The following is a 27,496-nucleotide window of genomic DNA, read 5'->3' on the forward strand; positions in this document are numbered from 1 at the left end:
AGGACCAAAGGTATCGCCTGGTCGGGAAGGGCGCTGGCCGCTGCCGCTGCCTCCGCCGTCGGGTTTCTATGGGGGAGCATCGCTTTCTCACGGTGTTTCCTGGAGCTCCCCCGGTGCTGCCCGGGTTACCGGCGCCGCCGCCCGCCGCTTCCCTCTCCTGCCCACGGGACTCCGCCGGTGTCGGAAATCTGCCGGCGGTACCCGCCCGCCAGCGTCGGCTTTCTGGAAGGCATGGGCGCAGGTTGTTGGGAGAAATGGTCAGTGCTGGGGGACAACCATCGCGGCTCAGCAAGCTCGTCATGCTCCTCTTTCTCTCCCGGCACATTTCTGCATTCCGTCTCCCTGTTTCTGCCCGTCTTCTCCAGAAGCGTATGGGGCTTTTCATGCTTCCTCTCTGTTGCTTTCCCTGGGGCTGGATCCCCATTCGTGCCGGACACAAAAGCGCTGCTTGGAACTGCAGACAGCTGAACCAGGGCGGAAAATTTGGTCGGATGAAGGCAGAAAAACATCCTTTTCCAGCCGGCACAGACCACTCCTGCCTCTACCCTTGACCAGATTGCTTGTTGAACAAGCTCAGGAAAACGCAGTAGACTTCGCCTTTATCCCAACATCTATACAAACGCAATGTCGGATAATGAAAAGACTCCTCTTACAAGTACCGAGCGGAGATTTCTTTCATTTCAGGGAGAATTTAGGTACATGTGAAAGGAAAACCTGTCACTATGTATATGCAAAGGAAAATATTGTGAAACCGGGAAAGCTGACATAGCAGCTTCACAAGTAGAGCACCAAGATGCTATCTTTGATCGTCCTCCCAGTTGTGCTTAGCAGTATATAAGCATCGCGGTGCCATCTGCGCAGGGCCAGCAGCAAAACAAAAGTTTCACATGGCAGCACAAACATCCTCGGCAGCTTTTGCAGCTCGGCAAGAGAGCTACTAGAGCGTTTGTTCTTGTTCAGACAGGAGATGTCAAATTGGGAGAGGTCGAAAATACTATAAGAGCTTAGTAAACCTCGAAGGGAAATATCCAACTCCTGTTTCACTGCCGAGTGCTTCAAGGGCACTCCACAAAGACCGAGATTAGCTCCGTATTGCTGCTAGAAGTAGTGATTAACTGCTATTTCGAGTAAAATTAAGCACATTTTGATCAGTGTGCTAACGTGTAAGCCTCTGCTGCAGGTTCAGAGCTGTTTTTTGGGTGAAATAATTCAACCAGTACAGTGTGATTCACGCATGTAGCTGAGGGAATCGTGCCAAGATAGACATTCGGTCACATTGAAAGGTATCTTTCTATTAAAACATATTTAGTTCCACTGAAGCCTTAAAAGTAATCCAGGGTAGCACAGGCAGAACATTGCACTTGCCATCAGAAAAATCAAGTTCTTCCCTTCCCGGGCAGTGCAGCTTAACAGGGGCTAAGTTTGAACAGAGAGGAGGTAAAACCTGTGGCTGCCTGGGATGTGAGGATGAACCATTTGCTTATTTTCAATAATAAATCGGGGTCAAATAAAGAACAGCAAATGTTTTCAAGACAGGCAACCAAAACAAATCACTACAATTTCTAGGTGGTTTTTTTTCCTCCCTTTGTTATTTTAGTGTGCCATACTGTACTGTTTACTAAAATCTTTGGTACACCCAGAATTACTTCCCATGAGAACAATATGTTTGTCCTTTAACACCACATTATCAACAGAGGTAATTTGCTACTTTTCAATGAATTATCCCTTTTATTTGTTTATTTCTTTGATCAGCTATAAATGAAAGTTATTCGTGTATATAAAACTGAAGTTTTTACTGTTGAAATTGAACTGTACATGTTTACTACAGGAAAAAATATCAACTCTTGTTTAACAAGACATATACATCAATAAGCAATAACCTTGTGGAGGATTTGCAATCACCTGGTCTATAAAAACAAGCAGGACAAGTAACAGCAATTTATATGCAAAAGTAATGATTTAATGACTATAAGCAAGACAAAGCAATAAGAATTGTGCTTCTTTTGCAGACTGGAGACAATGAAATGTTTAACTACAATTTTTCCGTACAAACATGAAACAATATCCATATAGAATAAACACCCTCACAAATGTATAACTGATGGGTGATGAGCACACACAAAGTTCGACCAAAGCAAAGCACAAACTGAAAAGTGTTCTGGGCTGTTCATACTTTATGGTGGAAAAGTTCCTCCTATTGAAAAAACCCCACCCATAGAAGCCTCTAATAAAATGCACCTACTTGCAGGCCATTAAAGAGAAGGCATTCTCCACAATTTATTTGAAATATTAAAGTACCAGTTAAATTTTAATGAAGTTAGTACTGTACCATATACATATATATTAAAACAAATTTAGATAAAATGCCTTCATCCAGCCACTTGCTGGTTCCTTAAAATTTATATCAAACAGTTTATGGCTTCTATAATGATTCCATGTGCTTTTAGAAACACAGTCCCACCACACCAAATAATAAAAAGGTAATCAAACAGGTCTAAAACTTCCATGTCTCTTGATTTCTTTTTTTCACTGTATCACTTCAACATTTGGTAAAGTAAAAATACTCCACTTGGAAGAAAAAAAAAAAAAAGACAAAGCAAGTAAAATTCTTTTAAGATTGCCAATTGCCTCCAGGTTATCAGAGACTTGAATGTGCTTCCCCAATACTGTAGCTCTCACACACAACGTGTTTCTTGCAGTATGAGCAAAGCTCAAACAGGCGGCATCTGCAAGGGTCGAACCTGTTTAGAAATTTAACAACCATATCATGAGTGCATGAAACACAATATTTTCTTTATAGTATTTATAAATATATCATACAATACTGTTTCCTGTTATGTCATATACCAATATGGCATTGTACAATAAGCATAATGCCATCTGATTCTTACAAAAGCGAATCATTTAAACAAGTCAGTAAATAAAACGGTAATACCCGCTTTTAGGCATACAGATTGTAAAACTGAAGTTTTCTTTTGATCGGTTCTGCGCAGCAACAGAGAAGTAAAAGATGCAACATAAGAATCAAAATGGCTAATACGCAAAAATTGTTATTCACAGTGACATGGCTACATATATGCATTTTTCTATGCATATTCTTTCAATTTTGTTGGATTTCAAGATGAAAAAGCACTTGCTTTCTACAGGTTCACAAAACAGTATAAGAACAATAACAATCGAAGAGAATGCAATGGAGGAGTTAGTCTGGATTAACAAACTACTTCCCAGGATTTGTATTGACTTCTGGAGACTCCTGGCTCCAGATGATGGAGACAGAAACAACTCCACATCATTCAGAACAGGTGAAGGTGTAACTTTCGTTTGTTTCCCAGTCCTCTGAAAAATTTACATTTCAATCTTGCGTTTCCAATAACGTCCATCCTGAATGTCACCTAGTCCGCCTTTTATAGCCAAGTTCAGTGTTACTACAAAAGAAAGCAATTTGGATGATAGTCACATGGATTAGCATCTATAAAGCTGTAATGGCATGGAGAGACCTATATAAAGGAGGGGCGAGGGTGGTAGCCTGGTTGGCACATCAACCAGATGAAGTGGCTGAGGAGCCATTTATTGATGTTTTCCGAGCTCTGTTGGTAAAGGAGGACTGGTGGTTACTGCTGGGGCTGCTGCTGGTGCCATTCATGGTGCTGGAGATGTGGGGGAACTGGGGGTGAGGAGACTGGACTGGTGTGCTGGGGCTGGGCAAACAGGAGGAGGTGGAGGGGATGCCTCCTGCTGGGCTGCTTGCCTTGTCGCTCCCAGAGTCACTTTCCAGCTCCCCGCTATTATTCAAGCCTTCCCTCTGGTGACTGATCTTCATCCTCTTGCAAGTGGGTCGGACCCGGTATTTCAAGGGCAGAGGCCCGTTCTGCAAAGCAAAGGGGAGACCCTGGTAAGTGCCCTGGCCAGGCCATGGCCTGCCCCCTCCCGGGAGGCACACTGGAAATACTCACCCGCCTCCAGGTATAGATGTAGGCAATATCCATTAGGGTGTAGTAGTCCTTCAGAGGCTCCTCTTCATACATCACATCAATCTGTTCAAGATATGAACCCTTGCATTAAGGAGCATCCAGGCACTTACCCCTAGCACACGACTGCTCTGAGGTAAAAGCAGCCCCACTGTCACAGATATCACAAATACATCAAGGAACAATTTCTTAATACTTTGGTATTTACAGCACTGAAAAAATTACAATGCCACCAAACTCTACAGACAGATATTTAAAAAATAAACCAAATAATGTATAGCACACACCAGAAATACTTGGCTGTTTCCAATTGCTGGGACTGGCTGTAATGAGAAAAATGAGTCCTACCAAAAACAACCCCCGAAAACCCCAAACAAACAAACCAACCACTCTTTCCCCATGGGTACCTGGAAAGTGTTAGGTATATCCATCTTACTCCGCAGGAACTTTCTTAGATGCATCACTGTCATTGCTGCTGGGCAGCGCAAGTATCTTTTGTCATTCACCTAGTGGCACAGTAAAGAAAGTCAGTCTACTGACAATGTATGAGTACTCCCACCAACGTTGTATTCCAGTATTTCATGTTGAAAAAAGTGCACCTTACTAAATTATCTACTGTAATGTAACAATGCCTGCTGTCTTGGAGGGCACATCAAAAAAAAGCAGCAAATTACAGTTCTAGAGAAAGTAATTTAAAATTGTAACTAATTAAATATAATACAAATATTTACATATGAATTATTTGTTAGGGTACATACGCAATACATATTATTTTTTAATAAATTACTGAATATTTTTTCCCAAGTTTTGACGAAAAATCAGATTCTGCTTTAAAAATAATACTGTGGGTATTTTGAATTTTTAAAAGTTGCCTGCATATACAGCTGTTTGAAAATGTTTTACCTCTTCTGTACCTAGTGCCATGATAGGAGGTGTGCTTCCTTTATTCTAGACACACATACCTACATATTTTTCTCAGCTACAGACCTGCCCCAAAGATGTGTGTGTGTGTGATATGTTTCCCCTGGAGTAAAGGAAAGATATTTACCTCTTCCTTTGACTTTTCTTTCTCCTTATTTCCTTTTCGCTCCAGTCTGTGAGGAGAAATTACACAATTACTACAAATAATAAATACAGGTGCTATCAAAAAGGTAAACATAAAATTACAAAATTTTGCCATTCTGGAACTTGCCTATTCTGGTCAAAGAATTCAATGGATAAGCTTATTATCTCGTCGTCTGTTATAATTCTTTTGTCTTCATCAGCTACTTCTCCTCTGTCTTCATTAGAGCCATTGGCAGCTGCACAAAAATTTCCACAATAATTTACATTTTGAAATTCAAATCAGGAAGAATTGCAATTCTCAATAACAACAAAAAAAAAATCTTCACAGTAAGATAATGAATGAAAGCTACCTGACTGTTAAAACAATAAACTTTTATTATGCTGACTTTACTTCTTAAAATACTGTGACGGTAATACATCACTTGTAAGTTAAAAAGGAAACAGTAAAACACCCAGCTCAATGCCACACATATTAAAGTTGCAAACGAGAAGGTTTTACCATCAGCCGACGGATGAGCAGCATAAAAATCCCTTCTTCTTTTCATTTCATCTAGATGGAAAAGCATATATTTTTCTTTTAGTAGTTACTCTGTAACTCACGGTATTGATAAAGGATAGCGGCTCTGGTTTGGTTTTTCTGCTCTTAATAAAATACCTGATTTAACTACTTACTTTTGAAAAGGCCTGGTACTAGCTTGTATACAATATCCTGGAGAGTTTTATCTGACCTGGAAGAAGAACAACCCCACAACATAAAATTAAGCAGATGAAGCGATATTTTAATCCAAATGGCAGCTCTTCACTTATAAACTTTCACAACAATGAGGCATCTCCTACAAAGTGGGAGGCCAGTCATAAAAAGTTAACTTACAGGACCTTGTAATCAAACTAACCCTGCTCTAAATACCACTCTGAACCAAAACTCATCCATATTACCACAACTGAAAAAGAAGTCTCTCAGACTGAAGGAAGGCCTTAAATCTTCTTGTCCTTCCTAGAAAGTGCAGAGAGCAAAATGCAGTGCTGACAACAAAAATGTTTCTGAAAGGCAAATGATATTTTAAAGGCTTTTTGCCTCTTAATTTGGAAAGTTGCAGCAGGAGTTTTCATGACTAGGAGCTGTGGTTGGAGTGATGAATGTCTTGGAGATACAGAAAGTAGGGGCAAGAACTATCGGATGGTACAGCAGAATGCGGGAGAGGGAAGAGGCATCAATGACTGGTCTATGCTAAAATAGGCCAACAAAAACATCTAGAGGCATCTTCAGTTTCAATCAGTGAAGAAACTCCAAAGAGACCACATACACACGAGGTAGCTTGTAAATTGACAAGCCCTTTCAGATTTAAATTGCAGACGAAGAGATAACATTGACACCGACTACTGCTGGTCTCCTCACATAAAGCCAAAACAGAGATACAGAGATGCAATGCGCACTTCCCAACTTTCTCCTACCTTATATTCAAAAGCGGTCGAGTTTTGTGAACTTGGACATCACAGATAGGACAATACTTGCTGGTCTCCAAGTAACGCACGATACAGGTCTTACAAACTGTAAGTCAAACACCACAGGCTTTTAGTGATGCTCCTAGGTGCCGCTCAGATATGCATACATAAAGGTGCGATTTTCTAAACTATGCAAGCTAGAGCAAATCGTCCATTGTCAGCAACACGCTGCTTAAGCTAAACAACTACCCAAATAAGCTGCAATTACCATGAAAAGGAGACGCTTATGGCACATATAATATTACTTTAACAAAGACCGTAGGGCTGTCCTCAGAAAATCTGCACCGCGGCTGGAACACCTACTTCCCCTCTCGTCGGGGAGGAGGAGGGCGTCGGTCCCGAGCCCCTCGAGGGGTTTGGGCTTGGGAGGATTTGTTTTTTTTTCGTGTGTGTTCCCGGGATGTCGGGAAAGGAGGGAAGCGGCGGGTGAAAAACGCGGAGCGCCCGGTCGTACTTACAGGAGTGGAGGCACTCTATGATGGTTGTTGCATCAATGAAGTACCCGCCGCAGAGCACGCACATGAGATGGGGGTTTAGCTCGGTTATTTTGATTCTGGTTGTTCGGTGCATTTTGGCGTGGCGAGGAGCGGCTCTGAAAGACACACGCACACACAGAGGACCGGTCAGCGGGGCCAAGCGCGGCGGCGTCCCAGGTGCCGCGGTCCGGCGCATCCCCTTCCCCCGTGCATCGCATCGCATCCCCCGGCGCAGAGGAAGACCGAGCGCGGAAGACGAAGGCGGCGGCGGCGGCGCGGGGCCGGGTGGCGGGCGAGGGCCGGTCCCGAGGCCGGCGGGGCGTCCCCGCACCGCACCGCCCCGGGCCGGCCTGGGCGCAGCCCCGCGGAGGGGCGGTCGTTCCGCGGCACCCACCGCGCCGTTCCCCGGCGGGCACGGGCGATTCCCGCGGCGCGGCGGCACCGGCCGGCTCGGGCTGCGCGGGCGGCTCGGCGGCGATGCGGCGGGGAGCTCCGGGGGCGACACGGCGGGCACCGGGCTGCCGGCGAGCAGCACAAAGGGGAACCAGCGCCTCCCGGTGCGGCTGCCCTGGCATTTCCGGAGCGCGGGGAGGGGCGGCGGGGGGAGGGACGGAGGGGGGGGGACACACGCACCTCGGAGCGAGGCCGGGCACCGGGGCGGCGGGGCCGGCCCGCCGGGGGGGTCCGGGCGGCTGCCGCTGCGGCTCGGTGCCGATCCGGATCTGCTCCGCTCTCCGAGGGGGTTGCTATAGCAACTTACACTTACACTTGGCATCCTGCCACCGCTGGGAACACACGAGAGCCGGGCGGGGGGCGGCCGGGGGGGCGGGCCGGGCCGGGCCGGGCCGGGCCAGGGGGTGGGACGCGGGGCCCGGGGGCTGGCGCTGGGGGTGGAGGAGCCGAGGAGCCCGCGGGGGTCTGGGAGCCCGGCCGCGAAGGGAGGGGAGGGGGAGGGCGGGAGCGGCCCGGGCGGGGTCGGGTGGCACAGCCCGAGGGTGCCCGGGCGCGGTGCGGGGCGGCCCGGCCGGCGGGGGCGGCCCCAGGCTTCGGGGTCTCAGCCTGGCGGCGGCGAGTGCCAGAGGCTCCTCCCGAGCCTCGGCCATTTCGGATCCTCTCAGGGGCCTCTCTCCACGTCGACTCGGTACGAGGAGCTGGTCTGAGATAGCTCCTCTCCCCCTCCGCTCCCTCCCTCCGGCGAGCAGAACCGCGCCGCGCTCCCGGACCGAGCCCCCTGCCCCGCCAGTGGGGTGCCGAGCCCCAGCTCCCGCTCCACCGCGCCGGCATCCCCGCTCCCTCCTTCTCTGCTCTCCTCGCTTTTCTCCTTCCTACCTCTCTCTCACCCCCAGCTCTTTTTCTCTCTTTCTTTCCTTCTCCCACCTTTTGACGCTTGTTTGAAAATCATCCCGCGGACGAGGCAAGCGCGGTGCAAAGTTTTGCAAAAGGTGTAAAAGAGATTTGCATCACCAGAGTAAGGTGCTCGGACGGGAGAAAACGAGTCTCCGGATACTCAAGTAACCCCCCTTTTCAGCAATAAAGCTCACCGAGAAGGGGGAAAAAGCCCAAACCGACTTAAAACGGTACATTAGTGACAACATGCGAAGCACCATGTGACCAGATCATTCCTAAAGCTAAATCAACACCTTGTCAACACAAGGCAGAGACAAGAGTGAAAAACAAATGTCATTTTCATAGTCTGAAACCCATAAAACCCCATTGCATGCACTGGCACCAACGCTAGATGCATACACACTGTTTAAAATGAGAGGGAATAACAGATAAAGGGAAAAGCACACACAGGGAAAAATCCCTGTCAGCCACGTCAATTGTAGAGTAAATTATTTTCTGTCAACCAGATCCTGAAAAATGTAATGTAACAACGTTGCTCCACTCCAAGCTATTAATTTCCCCAGGTCAGTGCTCCCGGCACACCAAATCCTGCCCCTGGTCCCCTCTCCTCCCGAGGCAGAGCTTGCGAGCCACCTCTCACCGCAGCACCGAATGCTCAATATGCGAGCAGCCACTCGCAAACTTCAATGTAAGGCAGCAGAAAGAAGGAAAAAAAAAAAAAAAAAAAAAAAAAAAAAAAAAAAAAAGGGAGGAAAAAAGTGGCAACACAGTAATGTTTCTAAAAAGCTTTGAACGTCAGCCAAACTGACCAGGACAGGGGTACAATATTCGTCAGAAGTGTGTACAGCGCCAACGAGCGACCCCGACCAGGAAACTTCTCTTGTTGCTGCAGGAGAACCCTTGAGTGAACAGCAGATAAAACTCCCCAACATCAAATCATAGCCGGCCAGCACAAAGAAAAGCAAAGTTCCAGAAGCACGAAGCCCGACCAGGTCCCCAAAGCTGTTCCCAGCACCGTGCGGGAAGGCAAGACCCCCGCTGCATTGTACTGCGGTTTAAATGTCGCTTCCAGGGTCCCTGACCCTCCGCTTCTTCCTTTTAAACTGATACCGGGGTTTTGCTTTTCCCAGAAAAGGCAGAGACGGAGTTTCTGCACGCCTCTCTGAAGAGCCCAGCGCCCTGAAGCCGGCAGCTCTGGAGTGCCTTTAGGTACTTACACATGGACAGCTTTCACGGTTCTGTGTTTTATTTGTTCAAGGCACTACCTTATAATTCATAAATATCTAAACCAAAAAAAAAAACCCAGCAGTGACCGAGGTCACACAAGTCGGCTGACCGAGAATTCCTTCCCAGCCCTGACAGACTGGGACAAACCTTTCAAGACATTAACGCGTTTATTTCACGCAGGCGAAGCCCCTTCCTAAATGGAGGGGGATTACATTCAACCGTGAAACCTGTTTTGTCGAAGCAACCCCTAAATGCGGATTATTTATTGCCCAAAGTTAGCACATTTTCAACGTGCTATGAGCTATCTTGAAAATCAGTGATTTTCCCCAGCGAGCTGAACTAGGCACTTAATTTCTCCCCAAAAGCCACCCGCACAGGCACACGCGTGTCTGTGCCTGCGGGGAGGTAACATGAACGCAGCACATTTTACTACATCAGCCTGAGTTTAATATCTTGGTACGAGGGAAACCCTTTCAGATGTTTTTTCTGCTCCTGCTGATCGCACGGTGAATGCCAACACTTCACAGAAATACAAACAGCCTCTTAGCCAGGACAATATATATTTACACATTGACACATGGAACAACTAAACGTAAAATATATGTGGATAATACCTGCTACAAGTAAACACTGCCAGCCAGCCGATTATACAGAGGCCTTAAACAAGTTATGTCAAAATGAAGAAAAACAGAAGTGCATTCTCCTGCTAAGAATCAGCTACATTATTAAAAATCCATAAAGGCAATAAGCTATCAAACCTTGCTCGACAGGTCACTAACAGAAAATACATACATAAAAAACCAGAAGCATCGCTCGGGTAGGTTTGTGTACTTTGTACCCATCTCCTCTCGGAAAACTCTCATCAGGAATAAAGCAGCCTTCATTCTACATCTTCACCCATTATCAGCCAGAGCCACTTGTACTATCGAGCCTGTTATTACTCTTTCGCTTAAGAATGGCCACATATGTTTTAAAGGAGAGGACAGTAGTTCATTCAGAGGAGGCACACGAACCTCAAGTATCTCTTCGCAACTCGCTGCAGCGAGAAAAGACCTGAATATTGGCAACAGAGTGCAAAAGGACCCCAGTCTCTCAAATCACCTCCCTGGGACTAGGCGCAAGACACAATCTATCTACTTTTAAAAATACACTAAAATGCTAATTTTGTAATATCTAAGCGATCAGGTAGGTCAAGACTTCGTGTCTCTGGCGAAGTGCAGCACAAGTCTCAGTTCCCTGGACGGGCTGCACAGAGTCACTCAAAGTAGTTTCACTGGACTGTACTGAACGTCCCTGGTCTTAGGGACAGTCCCACAACAGAAGCTGCTCTCACCACTACAGACTACGCAAAAAAATTCTTTTAGCGTCAAGTTTGCAAATGGGCACACATGCCCAGGTTTTCCTCGACTTTCCTGCAGAGTGGAGGCGTGAACCAAAGTTTTTAGAGGCTGAAAAGTTACTGCCTCACTTTTATGGAAATGCGATTTTTTTTTTCTTGCTTATTTTCACCTGATTATTTGCAAATGTTTACAGCAGACACCCAGAAACATCCCGCTTTATATATTGCCAAGGCCATTCAATTATAAAAACATAACACCAGCAACTTTCAAGTGCTGCCCATAAGCAGCACGAGGAGCCCACTCGTGACATCTTTAAGATCTGACAAAGGATTTCATGTAAATTTACCCTTCCCGGGGCTCAGGGTAAAAAAAAATACCAACCAGAGAAAAGAAATTCACACACACCACCCCCCCTCCGCGTCCCGCAGACACATCACCTTTGCTCCAAAGGCTCCAGCAAACCGCTCGCCCCAGCTCCCCAAGACCGCATTAAAAGTGCTACCCTTGCCCCCCAAAAAAGTTATTTCTCGGTGTTGACCACCCCTTGTCTCTCCCAGTAGGCACAAACCCCTAAAGTTCAGCATTTAGAGCAGAAATGTAAGAGGAGACATTGGAAACAACTGGGAACCGCCATCTTACAACCCATCCAATTTCAGAGAAGTACTTGTCCAACTTAAGTTAATAACATTTTCTGCTGGGTGCCCCGGCGCCTAACAACCCCCCCATGAGGATCGCTACCCCCCACTGGCTCCGTCTCTATAAAATGGGTGCATTATCTGACATTTTAACCCCCCCCAGACACATTTCTTTCGGGGAGGACTGAAATCACTTGACCCAGGCAGCTCCAGATTTCACGAACGTCCCTGTTTAATCAAAATCTGCCTTTAAACAAAGGGCGCTCGGGCCGGGCTGGCAGCAGGGTCGGGAAATATAAATATTCTCCTCGGGGGCCATGTGCACAGAAAGGTTTTAGGGGGCGTCTGGAGAAAGAAAGGAACTAAAATTTGCAAATGTGGGTGCGTAACGCGAGCGAGTGCACAGGCTGCTGCTGCTGCGTGTCTGTATGTGTGTGTGTGGCTAGAGCAGCCTGTCAGCGCTTTTCCCATACGGAGAGCTCGGGGGACACCTAGGCGCCCCTTTGCAGCCCCCAAACCGGCCGAAAACCGCCGCCGAGCCCCCTTCGCCCCCCGCCCTCGGTAAGACGACACCTCGCTTCATACGTACCCGGAAAACGGAGCCGGTTGGTGATGATCGGAGCGGCCAAAAAAGACAATGAAAGTTAAAAGTCGTTCAGCAGAAAATGAATGTGAGCCAAGCGGCCATCTTGAAATGAACTGCAGACGCTGTCAATTGCAATAAGCTTATTGCCGCCGCCGCCGCTGCGCTCCGCTCATTTTAGTTACAGAACGCCCGGGTCTCCTCGGCTGCTCGCGGGCCCTTCTCGCTCGCTCCCTCGCTCTCTCGCTCCCTCCGAGTTGGCCGCCCGGGCGGCTCAGGCGCTGCGAGCGCACAGTCTCCCCGGTCCGGATGGGTCCTCTCTCCACCAGCCCATTGTCTCTCCCTCTGCCCCCCGCTCCGCCTCGCGGCCTCTCTCGCGTTCCTTCTTTTATTATTATTGTTATTATTACGAGTATTATTGTTGTTGTTATTTCATAGTTGGTGGCGGGGACCCGGGGAGGGAAGGAGGGCGGGCGGGCGGGCGGGCGGGAGGAGGGCGGAGGAGGGAAGAATGCAACGCTGAAGGCACACAGTGGAAACTGACACCGTCCCCAAAATGGCTCGGAGTTCGCCCGCCCCGCCAGCGTCACGTGGGGCGCCTCATTCCTTAAGGGCGGCCTGGGAATTAGCGGCGCTGCCGCCGGGGCCCGGCAGCCTCCCCGTGACCCAATCCCGCAACCCGGCCGCCTCCTCCCCCTCCGCCTCCCCCCTCGCTCCCTCCCTCCCCTCCCCCGCCCGCCACCCCCTCCCTTCCCTCCCTCCTCCTTTCCTCCCTCCCTCCCCTCCCCCCGGCCCTGCACGCGCTCGCCCGCGCGCCGCCGATGCCTCCTTTTCCTCCTTTTCCTCACCGCCCGCCCCGACCCCCGGCCCCGCTCCGCGGCTCCCGCCCGCCGCAGCCACGGCGCCTCCCGCCCTCCTTCTCCGCGCTCCCTCCGCCCGCGCCGCGGCTCCTCTTCAGCCGCCGCGCCCCCCGCCCTGGCCGGCGCTGCCCTCTCCATCCTGGCCGCGCCGCAGCCCCACAGCCCGCCGGCTCCCCGGCCCCACACGCCGCCCGCCGCCCTGCCCGCGCAGCCCTCGCCTCCCTCCGCGCACTTGTTGCGCGCTCCCACCCCCGCACGCCCCGTCCCGCCGCGCGGGGACCCCGCGGGCACCCGCACTGCGGCCTCGCGCCTCCGCACCGCGTGCGCGCAGCCGCGCGCCCCTCGGCCCGCCGCGCCCGCCCGGAGCCGCGCGGAGCCGCCGCCGTCGAGGCAGCGCGTCCCCTCGAGGGCCGCGCGGGCGCCTTTCCGCCCCGAGCGGCGGCGGGAGCGGGTGTCGCGGGGTCCCGCGGGGTCCGCACATCCCGCGGGCGGGACGGGCGGCCCCGGAGCGGGGGAAACCCGCGCGGTGCTCGCCTCCGGCAAGGGTAAGACGCCGCCCGTCGCTCGGGCGCTGAGGAGCGGAGAGGAAAATGCTCCGCCGTAAGGGACCGGCCGCCGCCGCGCATCCTCCGCGGGGCCGCTGTCCCTCGGCGGCAGGTGCGGACGGAGCGCGCCGCGGAGCCCCTCCGCAGCTGCGGGCGGGAGCGAGCGGAGAGCAGCGCGGCCCGGGGCGAGCGGAGACGCCGGGAGCAGCCGCGCCGTCGAGCCGGAGCCGCCACCCGGCTCCGCTCCATCCCGCGGACTCTGCCGGCTTTCCGTGAGGCGCCCCGGCTCCACAAGATTAAACCGAATCCTCTCTCGCCCCCCGCGCCGGGGTCCGGCTTCTCTTCGTAGGAGAGATGTAAGATCGGCTGCAAGTGACAAAGCGCGGCGGGCGACTCAGCAAACGCGCCGCAGCCGCGGCACGGGAAGAAGGCGCTTTTGCCTCACTGAGCTGATCTAACGTTTAGCATCTTACTTTTAGGCACAGCTAATTCATCCATAGAAATTGCACAACAGGCGCAAATAAACCTTTATTAGATCACAAAGAAAAATAAGCAGTGACAGTTGTAAAAATATACAAAATAAGATAGAAGAAATACTTTGATGACACCACAGTTCAGCAAATATTTAACAGGAGTTAAAAAAAAAATTACATGAGCAAGGAATACCCAGTGCAGATGTAAAAAAATTCATTTAATTCACATCCAAGGACTTAAAACCCCCCCAGTTTGCATCAAGAGATGAAAGACATTTGTCATTTAGGAGACACTTAGGAAGGAGAATGCTTCAGCAGGCTGACACCTTCCTTCAATCACATCTGAGTTGCTCGTTCTAGACTTTTTGCAGCATCTTTTAGCTTTCCCACTAAGTCCTAAGAGATGAAATAGAGTCTTAGAATAAGCATATTTTTTAAAGGTCAGCTAGAAGAACAGAGTATTTTTTTTAAACAGAGACTCAAGTGAAACCAGCACCTTGTAGTACAAAGAAGTGTTGCAAATGATGAACAATGCAAGCAAATAATTAAAGAGCTCTGTATTTTACAACGTAGTCAGAAAAGTGGGAACTGAAGGAAAACTCTTTAAAATGTATTTTCTCCTAAAACAGATCATTATTATTTACATGTAGATTTTACTGGTATTGCCACAATGGCTAATGCTGACATTTGCTTCCGGCTTTGAGGTACATCATGGATTTCTAAAACACTGAAAATATTTTGGGTGCAATTTTGTACCAGGACCATTCTCCAGCCAAAGCACATCAGATTTCACTATGCCAGCAAACCAACTAGAAACACTCATTACTGACAAAAGGACAGCTTTTGAGACACACTTAAAAAGAGGAGGTGTAAACCTTAAGTTTTAATATCTTGCTTTTCCTCTCCCACCAAGCCCTCTTCCCGATCCTCCAGAGTTTGGTCACTTCCAAGCATTACAATACCTCTATTGTTCAGTTACACATTTAAATCGCTAAACAAAGATCAACGTTTGTTTCAGGACATTTCTTACATGTCATTAACAACACTGAAGAGCCTTCAGTTCCTTCTCTATTTTTAATCATGACACATTTAAATCACTGAACCAGCTTCTTTAATCATTTCTCTAAAGCATGGGAAATCAGAGTTTCAGAAAATGATGAGTTTCCTCCCACATATACATATGGATTACAGTTATGAAAACAGACAAAATATTTATGCACGTATGTAAAACACTCCCCACGCAACTGCATCCAGTTACTTTCCAACTTTATTTGAAAAGACAGTAAAAATACACTTGGATAACCTTTATGGAAAACTCTCTTACCCTCCCAGTATTGGATTTTTTTTAAAGTAATAGTGTATATTATTTAATTTTGATTGGCAGTTTGTTAAAAGCATGGACATCCACAATTAGGGCTAAGCACAGAAAGATGAAGGAAACAAGTACCTGTAATTGCTCCATTGTACAACTAAAACTAACATCTGGGTGTGATCCTGAATCACTGTTCTGAAGGGAGAAAAAAAAGGAAAGAAACAGCAATGTCAATTGTATTTAAAAAATATCTTGAAATTGCATTTTTTCCTTTGAGGGTGCTGGGAGTACAGTACCTCTACATTTAAGGTCACCAAATAGGAAGGCTGGTAAGTTTTATGAAGTTGATTGTTCTAAATTAAAAACAAAGAACATATAAAAATCCAGGTCTCAGCATTAAAACAGACTAAAGAAACACCTTGATCTGTTAAAATTACCTTGATCTGATATTCCAAGCGCCAAGACACGTCAGTTATATGGAGAGGAGATCTGCCTATGCTGGAAGACACAACAGTTACAAGTCCTCTATGCTAAAAGAAAAGGTCATTTTCTCAAGCTGTCCATCAATAAAGAACTTTTCATGATCCTGGTAATGCTTCTTGGGAAGTTCTAAAAGGTTATTTTAGAGTAGAATTTCAAATAAAGAAAATTTTCAATAGCTGTTTTCTAGAGTCTGTTAAAAATGCACCTTATTTTTTAATGGCACAATATTACTTACTTTAATCACCTAAAGTACGCAGAAGTGTTTTCCAGGACAGTTTCAAACTAACTGTAAGTGAAACCATGTCTCTGCTGAGTGATTCACCTACCTTCCCAAAAGGATTTCCAATGCATCCTTGTTTTTCTGAAGCAAGAGAAAAAAAAATTACTAGGTTCAATAAATTACTATGAAATAAGAAAAATTAATATGCTAAAGCTGGTTTAAAAACCTGATATTCGGTGCAAAATTGTTCTATTCTCTCTTTATCCAGTTTGCAGTCTTCTAGGCACGTACTACAGGGAAAAAGAATTTATTAGTTTTCTGTTAACATAAACTCAGCAGTACACTTCTAAGTAACAACTGCTAGAAAAAAGGTGTAGCTTGCAAGTATGAGTACCTTATAGCAGATATGTCAGCATTCTGCTTCCCTGCCTCCAGAATACACATTGCAGCCGCAGCATGGCAATGTTTTAATACTGTAGGGTCAATATCTTTCAGGTCTGGATCGTCTAAAATAAATGAATTACTGATGACACACTTATTTGCCAAACCCCAGCAGACGGTACCAAAGGCTGCTGCTCGCCCTTTGAACGCTATCTTTCCCACAAAAACGTCAAAATGAAACACGTTTGGTGTTTCAGAGCGAGAGGACAGAGCAAACAGGCAAGGTGTGAGGAGGCGGAGGGGAAGGTGAGGGGCTGAAGCACCGGCTGGGGCGAGCCGTGCCAGGCGGGGCTGTGCGGCGCTGGGCGCCCCGCCGCCCCCAAGCTCCTTCCCGTTAAAAAAAAAAATAAAAAAGGGAAAAAAAAAAAAAAGAAAGAAGGAAAACCTCAGTTTCCTCTGCGAGCCCCATCCGCGATCCCCAGCAGCCTCTTAATGGCGAGAAGCGGGGCTGGGGCCACCGGCCGGGAGGGGCACCGGGACCGCCCGCCCGCCGCCCCGGCCCGGCACCGGCGGCTCGCTCGGTCCGCGGAGGCGGCGGCGGAGTCATTAACGCCGCAAAATGAATCGCACGGCCGCGCACCCTCGGGCCGGGGCTGCCGGGGGACGCATCCCCGCGCGGAACGCCCGGCAGGGTGGCAGCGAGGGAACACCGCCCGGCCCAGCCCGGCCCAGCCCGCGGACACGAACGCGCGGGGACCCTTCCCGGCCCGCCCCCCTTACTTGGGACAAGCGCGGAGCTTTAGCGGAGCGGGCGAGCATTAGCGATGACACCCCGCGCAGCGGCACCCTGGAGCCGCCCGCGGGCAGGAGCCGCCCCGCGGGTGTGCGCGGACAGCGCCCGCTGCAGCGCGGACACGCGCGGACATCCGCGGGGACGCACGGAGCCCCGCGCCCCCCTGCGCGCCCCGCGGAGCGGCGCGGCCCGCACCCGCCGCCGCGGCACGCCTTACCCAGCGCGGCCTGCGGGTCATCCAGGAGGCTGCGGAAGGCGGCGCGGAGAAGGGCGGCGAACGGGCGGCGGGGGAAGCGGCGAGGGTCGCCCAGCAGCCGCCACCCGCCCTGCGCGTACGGCGACAGCTCCATTGTGGGCGCCGTGACCTTCGACACGCGCCCACGTGACGCGCGCGCAGCTGATCGCGGGCGCGAGGCGGGGCCGCCGCCGCCGCGGGGCGGGCGCGGGCGGGGCGCGAGGTGGCGGTGCCGATGCCGGTGCGCGCCCGCGGAACCCGCGCGGGGCGCGCGCACCCTCACACGGCCGCCGCCCTGCCCCACCCGGCCCCGCCGCCGCCCTGCCCTCGCCACGCGTGTCCCCCTCGCTCCCTGCGGCTCGCAGTGGGAGGTGGTGCCGTTTCCGTGGGAGATGGATGCGCCGCCAGGGCGTGTTTTGGGGGGTAATTAGCTCTTAATGAGTCTTAAAAGTGCTCGTATCTCATGGAGTCCCTACAGCGCTTGTGTCTCAGTCGATGTCTGACGTGCATGTGTTGGTGTGAAGCTTTACAGCCCAAAAATGTCGTGCGGAACAGAGCCTTATCCCTCCGTTACGGGGAATCACAGAGCCACCGAGGCTGGGAAAGGCGTTCGGGATCGCCGAGTCCATCCCTGGCCTGGGTAGCACCTTACCCTCCCAAGCATAGCCGAGCGCCACAAGCTGCTCGGGGTTTTTGACATTTCCTGGGAGGGTGACTCCATCTCCTCCCTGGAGAGCCTGTTCCAATGCCTGACCACCCCTCCAGGAGAGAATGTTATTTTGCTTCTGAAACGTCTATGGGTGTCATCAGATATTCCCCCTTCTCTCCACGCTTATAGATTTGTGTATCAAACCACATTTTTACCTGTGGTTATGGCCAGCTAAAACGTGAACTTACTACTAAACTAATTCCTTTTGTCCTAGAGTAATTTTCTAGCCAGGATTGCTGTTGAATTTTGGCAAAAGGTTTTGAACGTTTTGATGTACAAAAAATAGTTACTGATAGACAGAACAGACTTTTGTGGTGATTTAGGAAAAGTGTACAACTGCTGTCTGAAAACAATTCCATGAAAATCAAATGAATCCTTCAAGAGAATGTTAGCATTTTGTTCTGTGTTAGTATTTTATTCTTTTACGTATTGAAACATTGCCATAATCCTCAAAAATACTCAAGTTTACTTAAGTAACTTAAAAGTAAACAATGAAATATCGTGTGGTTATGTCTCACCCAAGGACCAAATTAGTACTGATGTAATCAAAAAAGGTGAAGGCCTTAGTGTGTTACATGAATCATTAATCGTGATGTATATGACCTTCGGAGTTCATGTACAGAAAATGTTTTAGATCTCTTTTTTTTCTTTGTGTTTCTCTATTCTGCATGGTCGAGAATGTTACTGTGTTACTTGGCATTCTTTATTGAACAAACATTTCTGCTGGACATTTCTTAAAGGGAAATGCAATGCTGAAAGCTACTCAGCCTAAAAAAATATGAGTAAAAGCTAAAGGCCTTTGCCAGATTAATTATTCTAAAATAATATCTATAGAATGCCAAAATGAACAAAAAATTTAATTTCTTCTGAACTTTCATGGTAATTGACTGGTAGCTAATTTAACCAAAAAACTGTTTGGAATTTGTATCCATCACTCTCACTAATTACAACCCACCATATAAACGCTTGGGCCAGCTTTGGAGGCCAGCTCCAGCTTTGTCCTAGCCCAGATGGTAAGATTAGACTTTATCACATATCACCACAACACCTTTTTGTGTTTATTTGAATTGTGCTACATTTGAGATCATCCATCAACTTATTTTCTTTTTCATTTTTTTGGTGATTTTAATATTTTTGTGATATTAATTAATTAACATTTTTGGCAAACCCAGCCAGTGCATGCATCTGCTTCAGTATGGATGCAGGCTATCAAAAGGTTCTGCCTTCAGTTTCCTGCCTCCTGTGAGTTGTCTGGCCACTGTGTTACAAAAACACACATTTATATACCCAGGTCTTAATTGTGCCCAAATTGAGGTAAAGAGGAAAATCATACTGGCTGCAGGATCTCAGTTCTAACTCTCCTGTACAATATTAGGCCTCATGATGCTGTGCAGAATGAACATGGAATGTTTTGGAATACAATCTGAAATACTATCTCTGGCCTGATACATAAAAATTAATACCACTGAATTGACAAACTGCAAGCTTCAGAGTCTGGCAGACAGAAGCCCCAGTCTTTTTTTTTTTTGTTATTCATTCCCAGAAACAGGAAAGTGGTGGTGACAGGCAGGTGGGCTGACAAAATAAGGCTTTCTCTCTTTTTTTGGTATGGTTGTCAAATACAGACATGATACCTAAGAAAAGCCAGCATAAAATGGAGGAGAGGAAAAACCATAACATGGAGGAGAGGACAGAGTTCTGAGCTGCAGAATTACAAAGGTAAAGAGACCAGGGCTTTAAAAAAGGGTTGCCACCTAAAATATATTAAAATGAACACACAGGGTACAATTGCACATTACAGCAATTTCTTCTTCAACATCCCATTATCATTTATGGCATATTGAAATCTATAAATTAACATCCAGCTTTAAAGGCGAAACAACTGCTCAAGAGTAATTGTAAGATTATGTAGTACATGTAACTCTCATCACAATTTCATCACAAAATTTATATTATCAAGTCCTCTACCCAGTCTCTCAGCTTGACATTTTTTCTTTCTTTTCCCCCCCAAGAAAGTCATGAGATGGATTCAGATGGGAAGATTGCTCTGAGATTTTTCTAATTGTTTAGAGCATATACACATTTTAAAGAGCTGTTCATTAAAATTTCCTAGAGAAATCTTACCTGTATATTGAATAAAGAAATTATGAAGGAAATGCATAAATATTGAATAATAATTAATCCGGGAAACAGACTACCTCAGCCCATGCCAGATAGTAATTTTTACACCTTGAGCTTTGTTACTTAAAACAAAATAGTTCAAATAGAACAAAATGAAGGGAAATCATTAGCATCTCCAGAGGACTAATTAATAAAATTTAAACATTGGCATAATTATTTCTGAAAACTCTCAGAGATTAACATTTTTTAATCTGTGTATTGCTCTTCAGTTAAGAGACAGTAACATAAGATGATATTCTAACAGCAGTTTTCTGCCAAATTATTACTGAATTCCAAGAGTTTCTTCCACACATTAATGGAATGCCCCTTGAATTTTCTTTTAAGTCAGTGTCAAGCCTTCTTTATTATAAAATATATTTTTCTGAATAAAATATTTTAAGCAGCTCAGAACATTAAAGATAAGTCAGTATTTTCTACAAAAATTATTTCTTGCTGGATTAATATCTTTAGCATGATATCCAGATACCAGTAACTGACATGATCATAGAAATAAAGAAAAGGTGTCTGCATATGCCAGAAGGTCCAGGAAAATTTCTCTCATAATCACAGGCACAAAAGTGCAGTATATTAAATAAAGTACTGCCTTGAACCAGGCAATTATGTGAATTATTTAATTGGTATGATTATTGTAGGCAGTCCTCATATTGCTGAAAATGCAGTACTTGTCACATATTAAAAAGAAAATGTTTGCTTTCAGAAATTTTTGGTATGTATTAATTTCAATAAATGCATTGTTTGTCTAGACACAAGGACTATTCAATAAAACATGCTTTGTTTGCTTACAAATAGTTCTGATTAACAGTTCAGGAACTTAGCTTTTTATTTAAATATGTGAAAGCACTTGCTTTATTTCGGTAAAATAAAACCTATAGTAGTTGAATTCATTTTTTACCAAGTATTTAATCTTTTTTGGTCTATTTAACATGAAAACCATTTTTTCTACTAGGTAGTATTTTTGGAGTTGAATGAGATTCATTTATTAAAAAATAAGGAGGTCTTATTTATTTGCCTTTTGATTAGCTTTATTCAACTTGCTTTTATCTTATATTTGTAAAAACTTAAAGTCTTCTGATTTTCCCTTCATACATGAGAGAAGCCAGATATTCCTAGGCTGTAGGAACAAAAAGGAAAAAATCTAAAGCTTTCACATTTTACTTTTACTTTTAAGCTATTGATATTTCAATCCTTATTTAAATACTCAGGATCAGAGGCAACCAGAGAAGTACTAGTGCTTAAAACATTATAATTCCTCTGATTTCTTTCAATTCAGGAAAACCTTACATATTATAAAAGTCTCCTTATTTTATCAAAACACAAATCAAAACTCTAAAATTATTTGAATTCATATTTTATAATTTCTTGCCAAATAAAAAACAATCACAGGGATAATTTGCATACTTTATGCCCAAGATCATGCAAAAACCTGAGTAATAAAAGAATGTAAAAATCAGTGGATGTGAGCCAAAGTCACTGTGATGTACTAGACACTACATCCTGCAGGATAGCAGCTTTGTTTTCTGTGTTTTGACTTATTTTGAAGTCATTCTAATTAAAGAAAAGTCCTGTATTTACTGAATTTTCAGTAGCTCTCTTTCTTTCTTTTTCTTTCACAAATATAAAAGAGAAATAAAGCTATGTAGCTTTTAGTGCAATACAACACATCATGTGTTTGCTCTTTATTCAGATGAAACTCTGAATAAAGTTTCATTCATTTGTTCATTTCATTTGTCTTTGATTAAATTCGTGGAGGTTTACAAATGAGGCCTACATAGAGCATGCTGCTTTAATGTCAGATGGAGAAATACAAACATTCCTGCTGCTTTACTGGAATTACTGCTGTAATTCTACCTCTAGTCCTGTGCCACAGATGAATAGTTTGTCACATTCACAAAAATACTAGGAACTGCTTTTTAGTTATTATATTGGTATTCTGTCTTTGTAAGCAACACTTATTGGAAGCAGGTCTTAAATGGAAATTTTTGCTCCTTTTCGAGTGATCTAACATAATTTACAGATGCTTCAAAATCGAGGCAGCTCTCAGATACAGATGTCACACATTGTACCCAAAGTTCTTTATTTCTAGCTTTATTTTCCAGATTTATTGAGAAAAGTCTAATCTGTATGTGAATTTTAACAGTAAGCCAAATATAATTGAGAATTGTTAATGTTTAAAGTAAGGCTTTTTACATGTTTATACACGTGATGGTAAGATTGTAGCCTTGCTGGTGGAAACCTGTGAGGAGGATATTATGTTCTATTGTCAAGAAGCATTCACAGTCTGTCACATTAGTGCTAGAGATGTGTGTAGAAGAGTAATTACTATAAGCTGACATGCAGGAAATGTAAGTAAAAATAGATAAACCTCAAAGGAAAATTAAGCTGTGGAGCGCAGGTATTTGTCTCCAGATGTTTAATGTCATGACACTAAAATGTTATTTAGCACAGCACCTAATTTTGGTATGTAAAATAATTTTGTATTTATATAACAAACAGAAATGTGATTTTCTTTGCTCTGCACTTAGTTTCCTATCAAATTAGATAAAAGCAGAAATACAGACAGTGAGTTATTATTAATCCAGTATTTAGAGGTGCGTGATACAACAATTTTTATTCTCTTTATACAGTTCCACAGTATCAAGCAGCAAATGTATCTAATTCTGCTAGTGTAATAAACAGTTTTTATTTAAAAAAAAACCTTGTTGAAACAGATGTTGTAATATTGCAGCAAGAACAAGCACTATGTGGCATTTTTTGCTAGAATTAGACCTGCTGCTTCATGGAAGTGTTTTATTCTGGTCATAAAGCAAGGCTTGCATGCCAAAATCATAGATGCCTTAAAAGAAGCTTTGATAAATAAAGTCCTGCAGCCCTTGGCATTCAGAGTTTCCTTTTGGCTGCAGTGAGGAATGGCTGAGGAATAGTTAGGAAACTGACTTACTTAAAATGGTTTATTGCATCTAAATTTATTAGGGCTAGATCTGCAGCTAGTGTGAATCAGCATATCTGCCTTCAAATTACTTCTATTGCATTGTGTCAGCAGAGAATCTGGCCCATATCCATTATCTAGAGGGAATATCAACTACTACAAAGCATACTTATCTAACCAAAAGCAAACGTAGTGTACGTAGCTCATTGATGTTTCTTGTAACACTTATGTTAACCTTTATAGTGTGATAAAAATCTGGCACAGTTATGTATGGTTGCAAAGGATCTTGCTTTGATAATATCAACAATTATAAATTAGCACTATTGCTTTTAATGCTGCTTCAAATTACATTGATAAAAGCTTAACTTGATATTGATGAGAGGACTAGTAATTTAGGATCTTGCTGTTGCTCTAATTAACTTTACTGGGAGCAGAATGAGGCCTCTCCTCTGAAACAGATCTGCCTATCAAAGTAGTATGATATGGTTTGTGTTTGGGTTTTTCCTTTTTAATTTTTTAAAAAATATTTGTAGTGTATTTTCTGTGTTCTCTTGCTGCACATATTTTGTATCTTGTAACAGCCACAATTTACAGAACCGCTAAGTTTAGAATCTTGGCTTTTATGTATAAACAAATGTGTTATTCAACTCAGTAAAATCACCAAGAGTGAATTCAGATACAGAGGCATCTGCAGAGTTCCAAGTTAAAAGTTCTAGTTGAAATTATGACCCTGTGAGACCCAGAGTAACCTAACAAACCCTGGTTTGTTTTGCATTTGTTTGTCTCAATTAATGAAAATTTAGTAATTATCAGAATTTTGAGCAGTAAACACTGGGACTAAGAAGTATCTCAATCAGAGGATGTGATGCTACAGCCATTAAACCTGTTCAGCAGATGCTCCAGCAACAACTTGTGGGCTGTTTGAAGCATTGAAGTGCGTGCAATTTTACACATGCTGAATTGTCTGCATCATTTACACGACATCAAGTTTACCTCAGGCTGTGGAAATAGTTTTGCTCTTAAAAATACCGTTGTGGTTTCTGCTTGTTTTTAATAGCAAATGACATTATGATCACTCTGAGAAAACAAAGGTGAAGGCTTTGGTGACTTTAAATTTATTGTACTGGCAACACCACTGCAAACTATGAGTGTCCATGTAGTCTCTGTTTCATGCAAGATTTATTTGTTGTGAGAGAAAACCCTGATGGTTGGTTACTGAATTAGGTCAATAAGCAGTAGGATAGTGATAGGGGAGATTCTATTGCTCTTGGGGATTTAGGCTTCCTAGCACGACATTTAAATCAATAGGAATCATCAGCTACCCTAATCTGCCCATACCAAATAGCACTGGGCCTAAGGTGGTGGAGAAAAATTGGAAGAGACCCTGAGAAATTGCTTTCTTTTCCTTGAAAAAATTAATGAAATGTATTGTGTAGGTTCTTTTAAAGATTTTTATCATCTTTTCTGTTCTACAATTTTATTAAAAATACAATTTTATTAAAAATAGAATGTAATTTCTAAAGATAACAATAACAATAACAATAATAATAATATAATAATAATAATAATAATAATAACAACTTGTTATTTATGCAGTCATAGAATTAAACTATTTTTGCAAATCCATCAGTAACCTGTCAAAATGTAGAGAAGAAAGCAGCACAAGGCAAGAAATTCCAATTACAGTATAAACAAAATGTTAAGATCCTGTCTTGCAGCTGCTGGTAGTAGCTAATACAGTGCTGGTACTGTTAAAATGACAACAAAAAGACAGAGTTAAAATTACACAGCTGTGTACAACCAATATGAAGAAATTTATGAAGCCTCTATTTCGTAGGTTAAATAACACTTAATCAGTAATAATTCAAATTACTGATGATAAAAAACAGAACTATATAAGTCCATCAATGACATCAATGATAAATCTGTGTTGTTTTCATATCCTATGCTCTCACTGAGTACATAAGAATTTAAGGTGAATGTATACTGCCATAGCAGCTCTTAGAAATCTGGGAAACAATGTTTTTCTAAAGGCAAATTAATTTTCTTAATTTCTTAGTAGCAGTCAAATATAATTTAATTTTGGTTAATTTTCTATATAAAATCCTGAATTATATTTGTTATCCAGGTGGTAACAATTTTAGATAATGCACTATCAATAGTGCATCAATGAAAAAACCTCTTCCCTCCTGTTGCCTTATGCTTATTATAAAACATAAGTAAACCCTTTATTTGTTTATATGATTATATTTACTAAAAAGATCTTTGCAGACAAAAGACTTTATCTTAGACCAGCTTTCAAAAGAGGCATTAGGAGCTGCCTTGAATTGCCCTGTGTGCTCACCCAGGAACATGTTAGCCTTGGAGAGCTACGTCAGCTCGTGGCAGATCCCCACTGCCGGCGTCCCTCTGACTCTGCCAGCCAGGAACTCTGCTTGCAGCACCTACACGGGATGTGTGTTTGCTCAGGCAAATGTTGTTGCCATTATACCATTTTTACAGCAATAAAGTTCCATTGAGGCCAATTAGGAACTACTAGAGTGGAGACGGAGCAACAAATTTCAAAATTTGATCCATCATTTCTTGGCTGTCAAAGCCCATGCCCATCTGCTCACATGGCAAGCAGCCCACTTGCAAGTGAGCTGGACCTTCCCTCTAAGAAATGAGTGACAGGGAAGAACAGTTTAGTTGGTCTCTAGCAATGCAAACCATTTTTTATTTCCTGCAGGAAGTGTGGTCCAGTATCTATGAGAGCTAGACAGCATTTGCCTTCTTTCACTTAATTATATTTTTTGACATGTACGTTGTTAGAAATGGTTAAGCAACAGAGGAAAGAAAATCAGGGGTTTACTGGTACTGCTTGCTGCCAAAAAGACAGGTTGTATTGGAACAGGTGCTTTGAAAATCTGTGAAAGCCAGCTGAAAGGTGTCAAAATGTGCATAACATGAACCAACAGTTCACAGACATTTTGTGTGAATTTGGTGTTGTATCAGGAAAGTTTAGAAGGAACCCTCAGCAGAGATAATCTGCCTTAGGAACAGCCAGCCAGCTTAACAGGCAGACCCTTGTCTGCTCGATCACAGCGTGCGTGATGCTCTCATGCAGGAGGGAGACAAAGGAAAGAACAAAGATTTCCTTCTGTTCCATTTATATACTTCATTATCTTGGAATCATCAAATCAGGAAAAAAGATATAATAATCTCTTCCTAAAATATGTTAAGATGATCATCTAGCCTAAAAATAAAAGTAGATCAATTGAGACTCCGTAAGCTGTGTTTGGGTGAGTGATTAACTGCGGAGTGTGTGCAGGTAAAAGAAAGTAGAATGTGTGATCCTTTTTTATCCTACCGGTCAGACTAATGCCTGTGAGCCACACTTGTCCCTTGACCTTGTTAAATGTGGCCCACGTGTTGGAGGGAGTACAAGAAACTTTTCTGACACATTCCCTTCCCACATGTTTTTCCTGCAGTGTGCTACTGTAGATAGTTCCAAAACACATGGGACTACAAGTGGGTTCCCCATGTGCATTTAAAACCTAACAGAGCTACAACAGTCAAAACCACATGGGGATAGAAAAGGAGCATCAGGGGAAAAAAAAAAAAAAAACTTTTTAACTATTTGTGCTCATGTTCTTCATGTGCTGAGAGAGCACATGGGAGAGCAAGAGCAAGACAAAAAAAGACAAGGGAGAGCAAGAGAAGAAAGGAAGAGGAAGAAAGAAACAGACAAGCAAATAAAAAGGAACAAAGCAAGATGGCATTGAAAAGGAAAAGGAGAAAAGACAAGTGAGAAAGGAGAAGGCATTGCAAGGAAATGACAGGAACTGACAGGGAAAAAAAATCATAGAGAGAATAATTTCACTGCTTGAAAGGATTAAACAAAGTAAGCTTGCCTGTGTTTTTTACTTCAGCTTTGTAGTTTGTGTGCATGTTTAGTTTTCACAAATGTAAGGAGAGGCATCCTGTGCACATTCCCCCATGTCATCCCTCCATTCCTTTTGCCTCCCAATGCTGCATCTTTGTTTCTGCTTTTGCTTTCTGTCTCATTGCTTACTCCTCCCCTTTTTCTCTTCTCTGCCTCTCACAGGCAATGAATGAGATGTAGCATATCATTGTATTAGCAGGGCCAGGTTTTTCCTGAACTTGCCTTAAAAATGGAATGCCAGTGTGTTGTTACTCTTTTAGCCTCCCCCCCACCCAGACTCAGTGGAGACAGCCTGAAATCCTCGACAGA

At 44.8% G+C, this 27,496-nt stretch overlaps 2 protein-coding genes across 4 annotated transcripts; both read right to left on the reverse strand.

Annotated features, from left to right (window-relative positions):
* Positions 1 to 1,938: 1,938 nt before the first annotated feature.
* Positions 1,939 to 12,825, reverse strand: BMI1 (BMI1 proto-oncogene, polycomb ring finger). Of its 3 annotated transcripts, none has more exons than XM_026795155.2 (10): positions 12,151 to 12,825; positions 6,995 to 7,128; positions 6,486 to 6,582; positions 5,706 to 5,761; positions 5,533 to 5,583; positions 5,161 to 5,269; positions 5,017 to 5,062; positions 4,376 to 4,474; positions 3,954 to 4,034; positions 1,939 to 3,868 (listed from the first exon to the last, which is right to left on the reverse strand). In XM_026795155.2, the coding sequence occupies exons 2-10, from the start codon at positions 7,104 to 7,106 to the stop codon at positions 3,539 to 3,541; spliced, it is 981 nt and encodes a 326-aa protein (XP_026650956.2). In that variant the 5' UTR covers positions 7,107 to 7,128; positions 12,151 to 12,825; the 3' UTR covers positions 1,939 to 3,538. The 3 variants fall into 3 exon arrangements, with proteins under 3 accessions (XP_026650956.2, XP_074391149.1, XP_074391160.1); XM_074535048.1 differs by lacking the exon at positions 12,151 to 12,825 and adding an exon at positions 7,646 to 7,798; XM_074535059.1 differs by lacking the exon at positions 12,151 to 12,825 and adding an exon at positions 7,407 to 7,541.
* Positions 12,826 to 14,042: 1,217 nt separating this feature from the next.
* Positions 14,043 to 17,618, reverse strand: COMMD3 (COMM domain containing 3). The gene is made up of 8 exons (XM_074535075.1): positions 17,429 to 17,618; positions 16,432 to 16,543; positions 16,264 to 16,327; positions 16,144 to 16,178; positions 15,772 to 15,832; positions 15,631 to 15,687; positions 15,470 to 15,529; positions 14,043 to 14,418 (listed from the first exon to the last, which is right to left on the reverse strand). The coding sequence occupies exons 1-8, from the start codon at positions 17,559 to 17,561 to the stop codon at positions 14,359 to 14,361; spliced, it is 582 nt and encodes a 193-aa protein (XP_074391176.1). The 5' UTR covers positions 17,562 to 17,618; the 3' UTR covers positions 14,043 to 14,358.
* Positions 17,619 to 27,496: the final 9,878 nt, after the last annotated feature.

This window comes from Zonotrichia albicollis, chromosome 1 (genome assembly GCF_047830755.1).
Source record: "Zonotrichia albicollis isolate bZonAlb1 chromosome 1, bZonAlb1.hap1, whole genome shotgun sequence".
Lineage (NCBI taxonomy): Eukaryota > Metazoa > Chordata > Aves > Passeriformes > Passerellidae > Zonotrichia > Zonotrichia albicollis.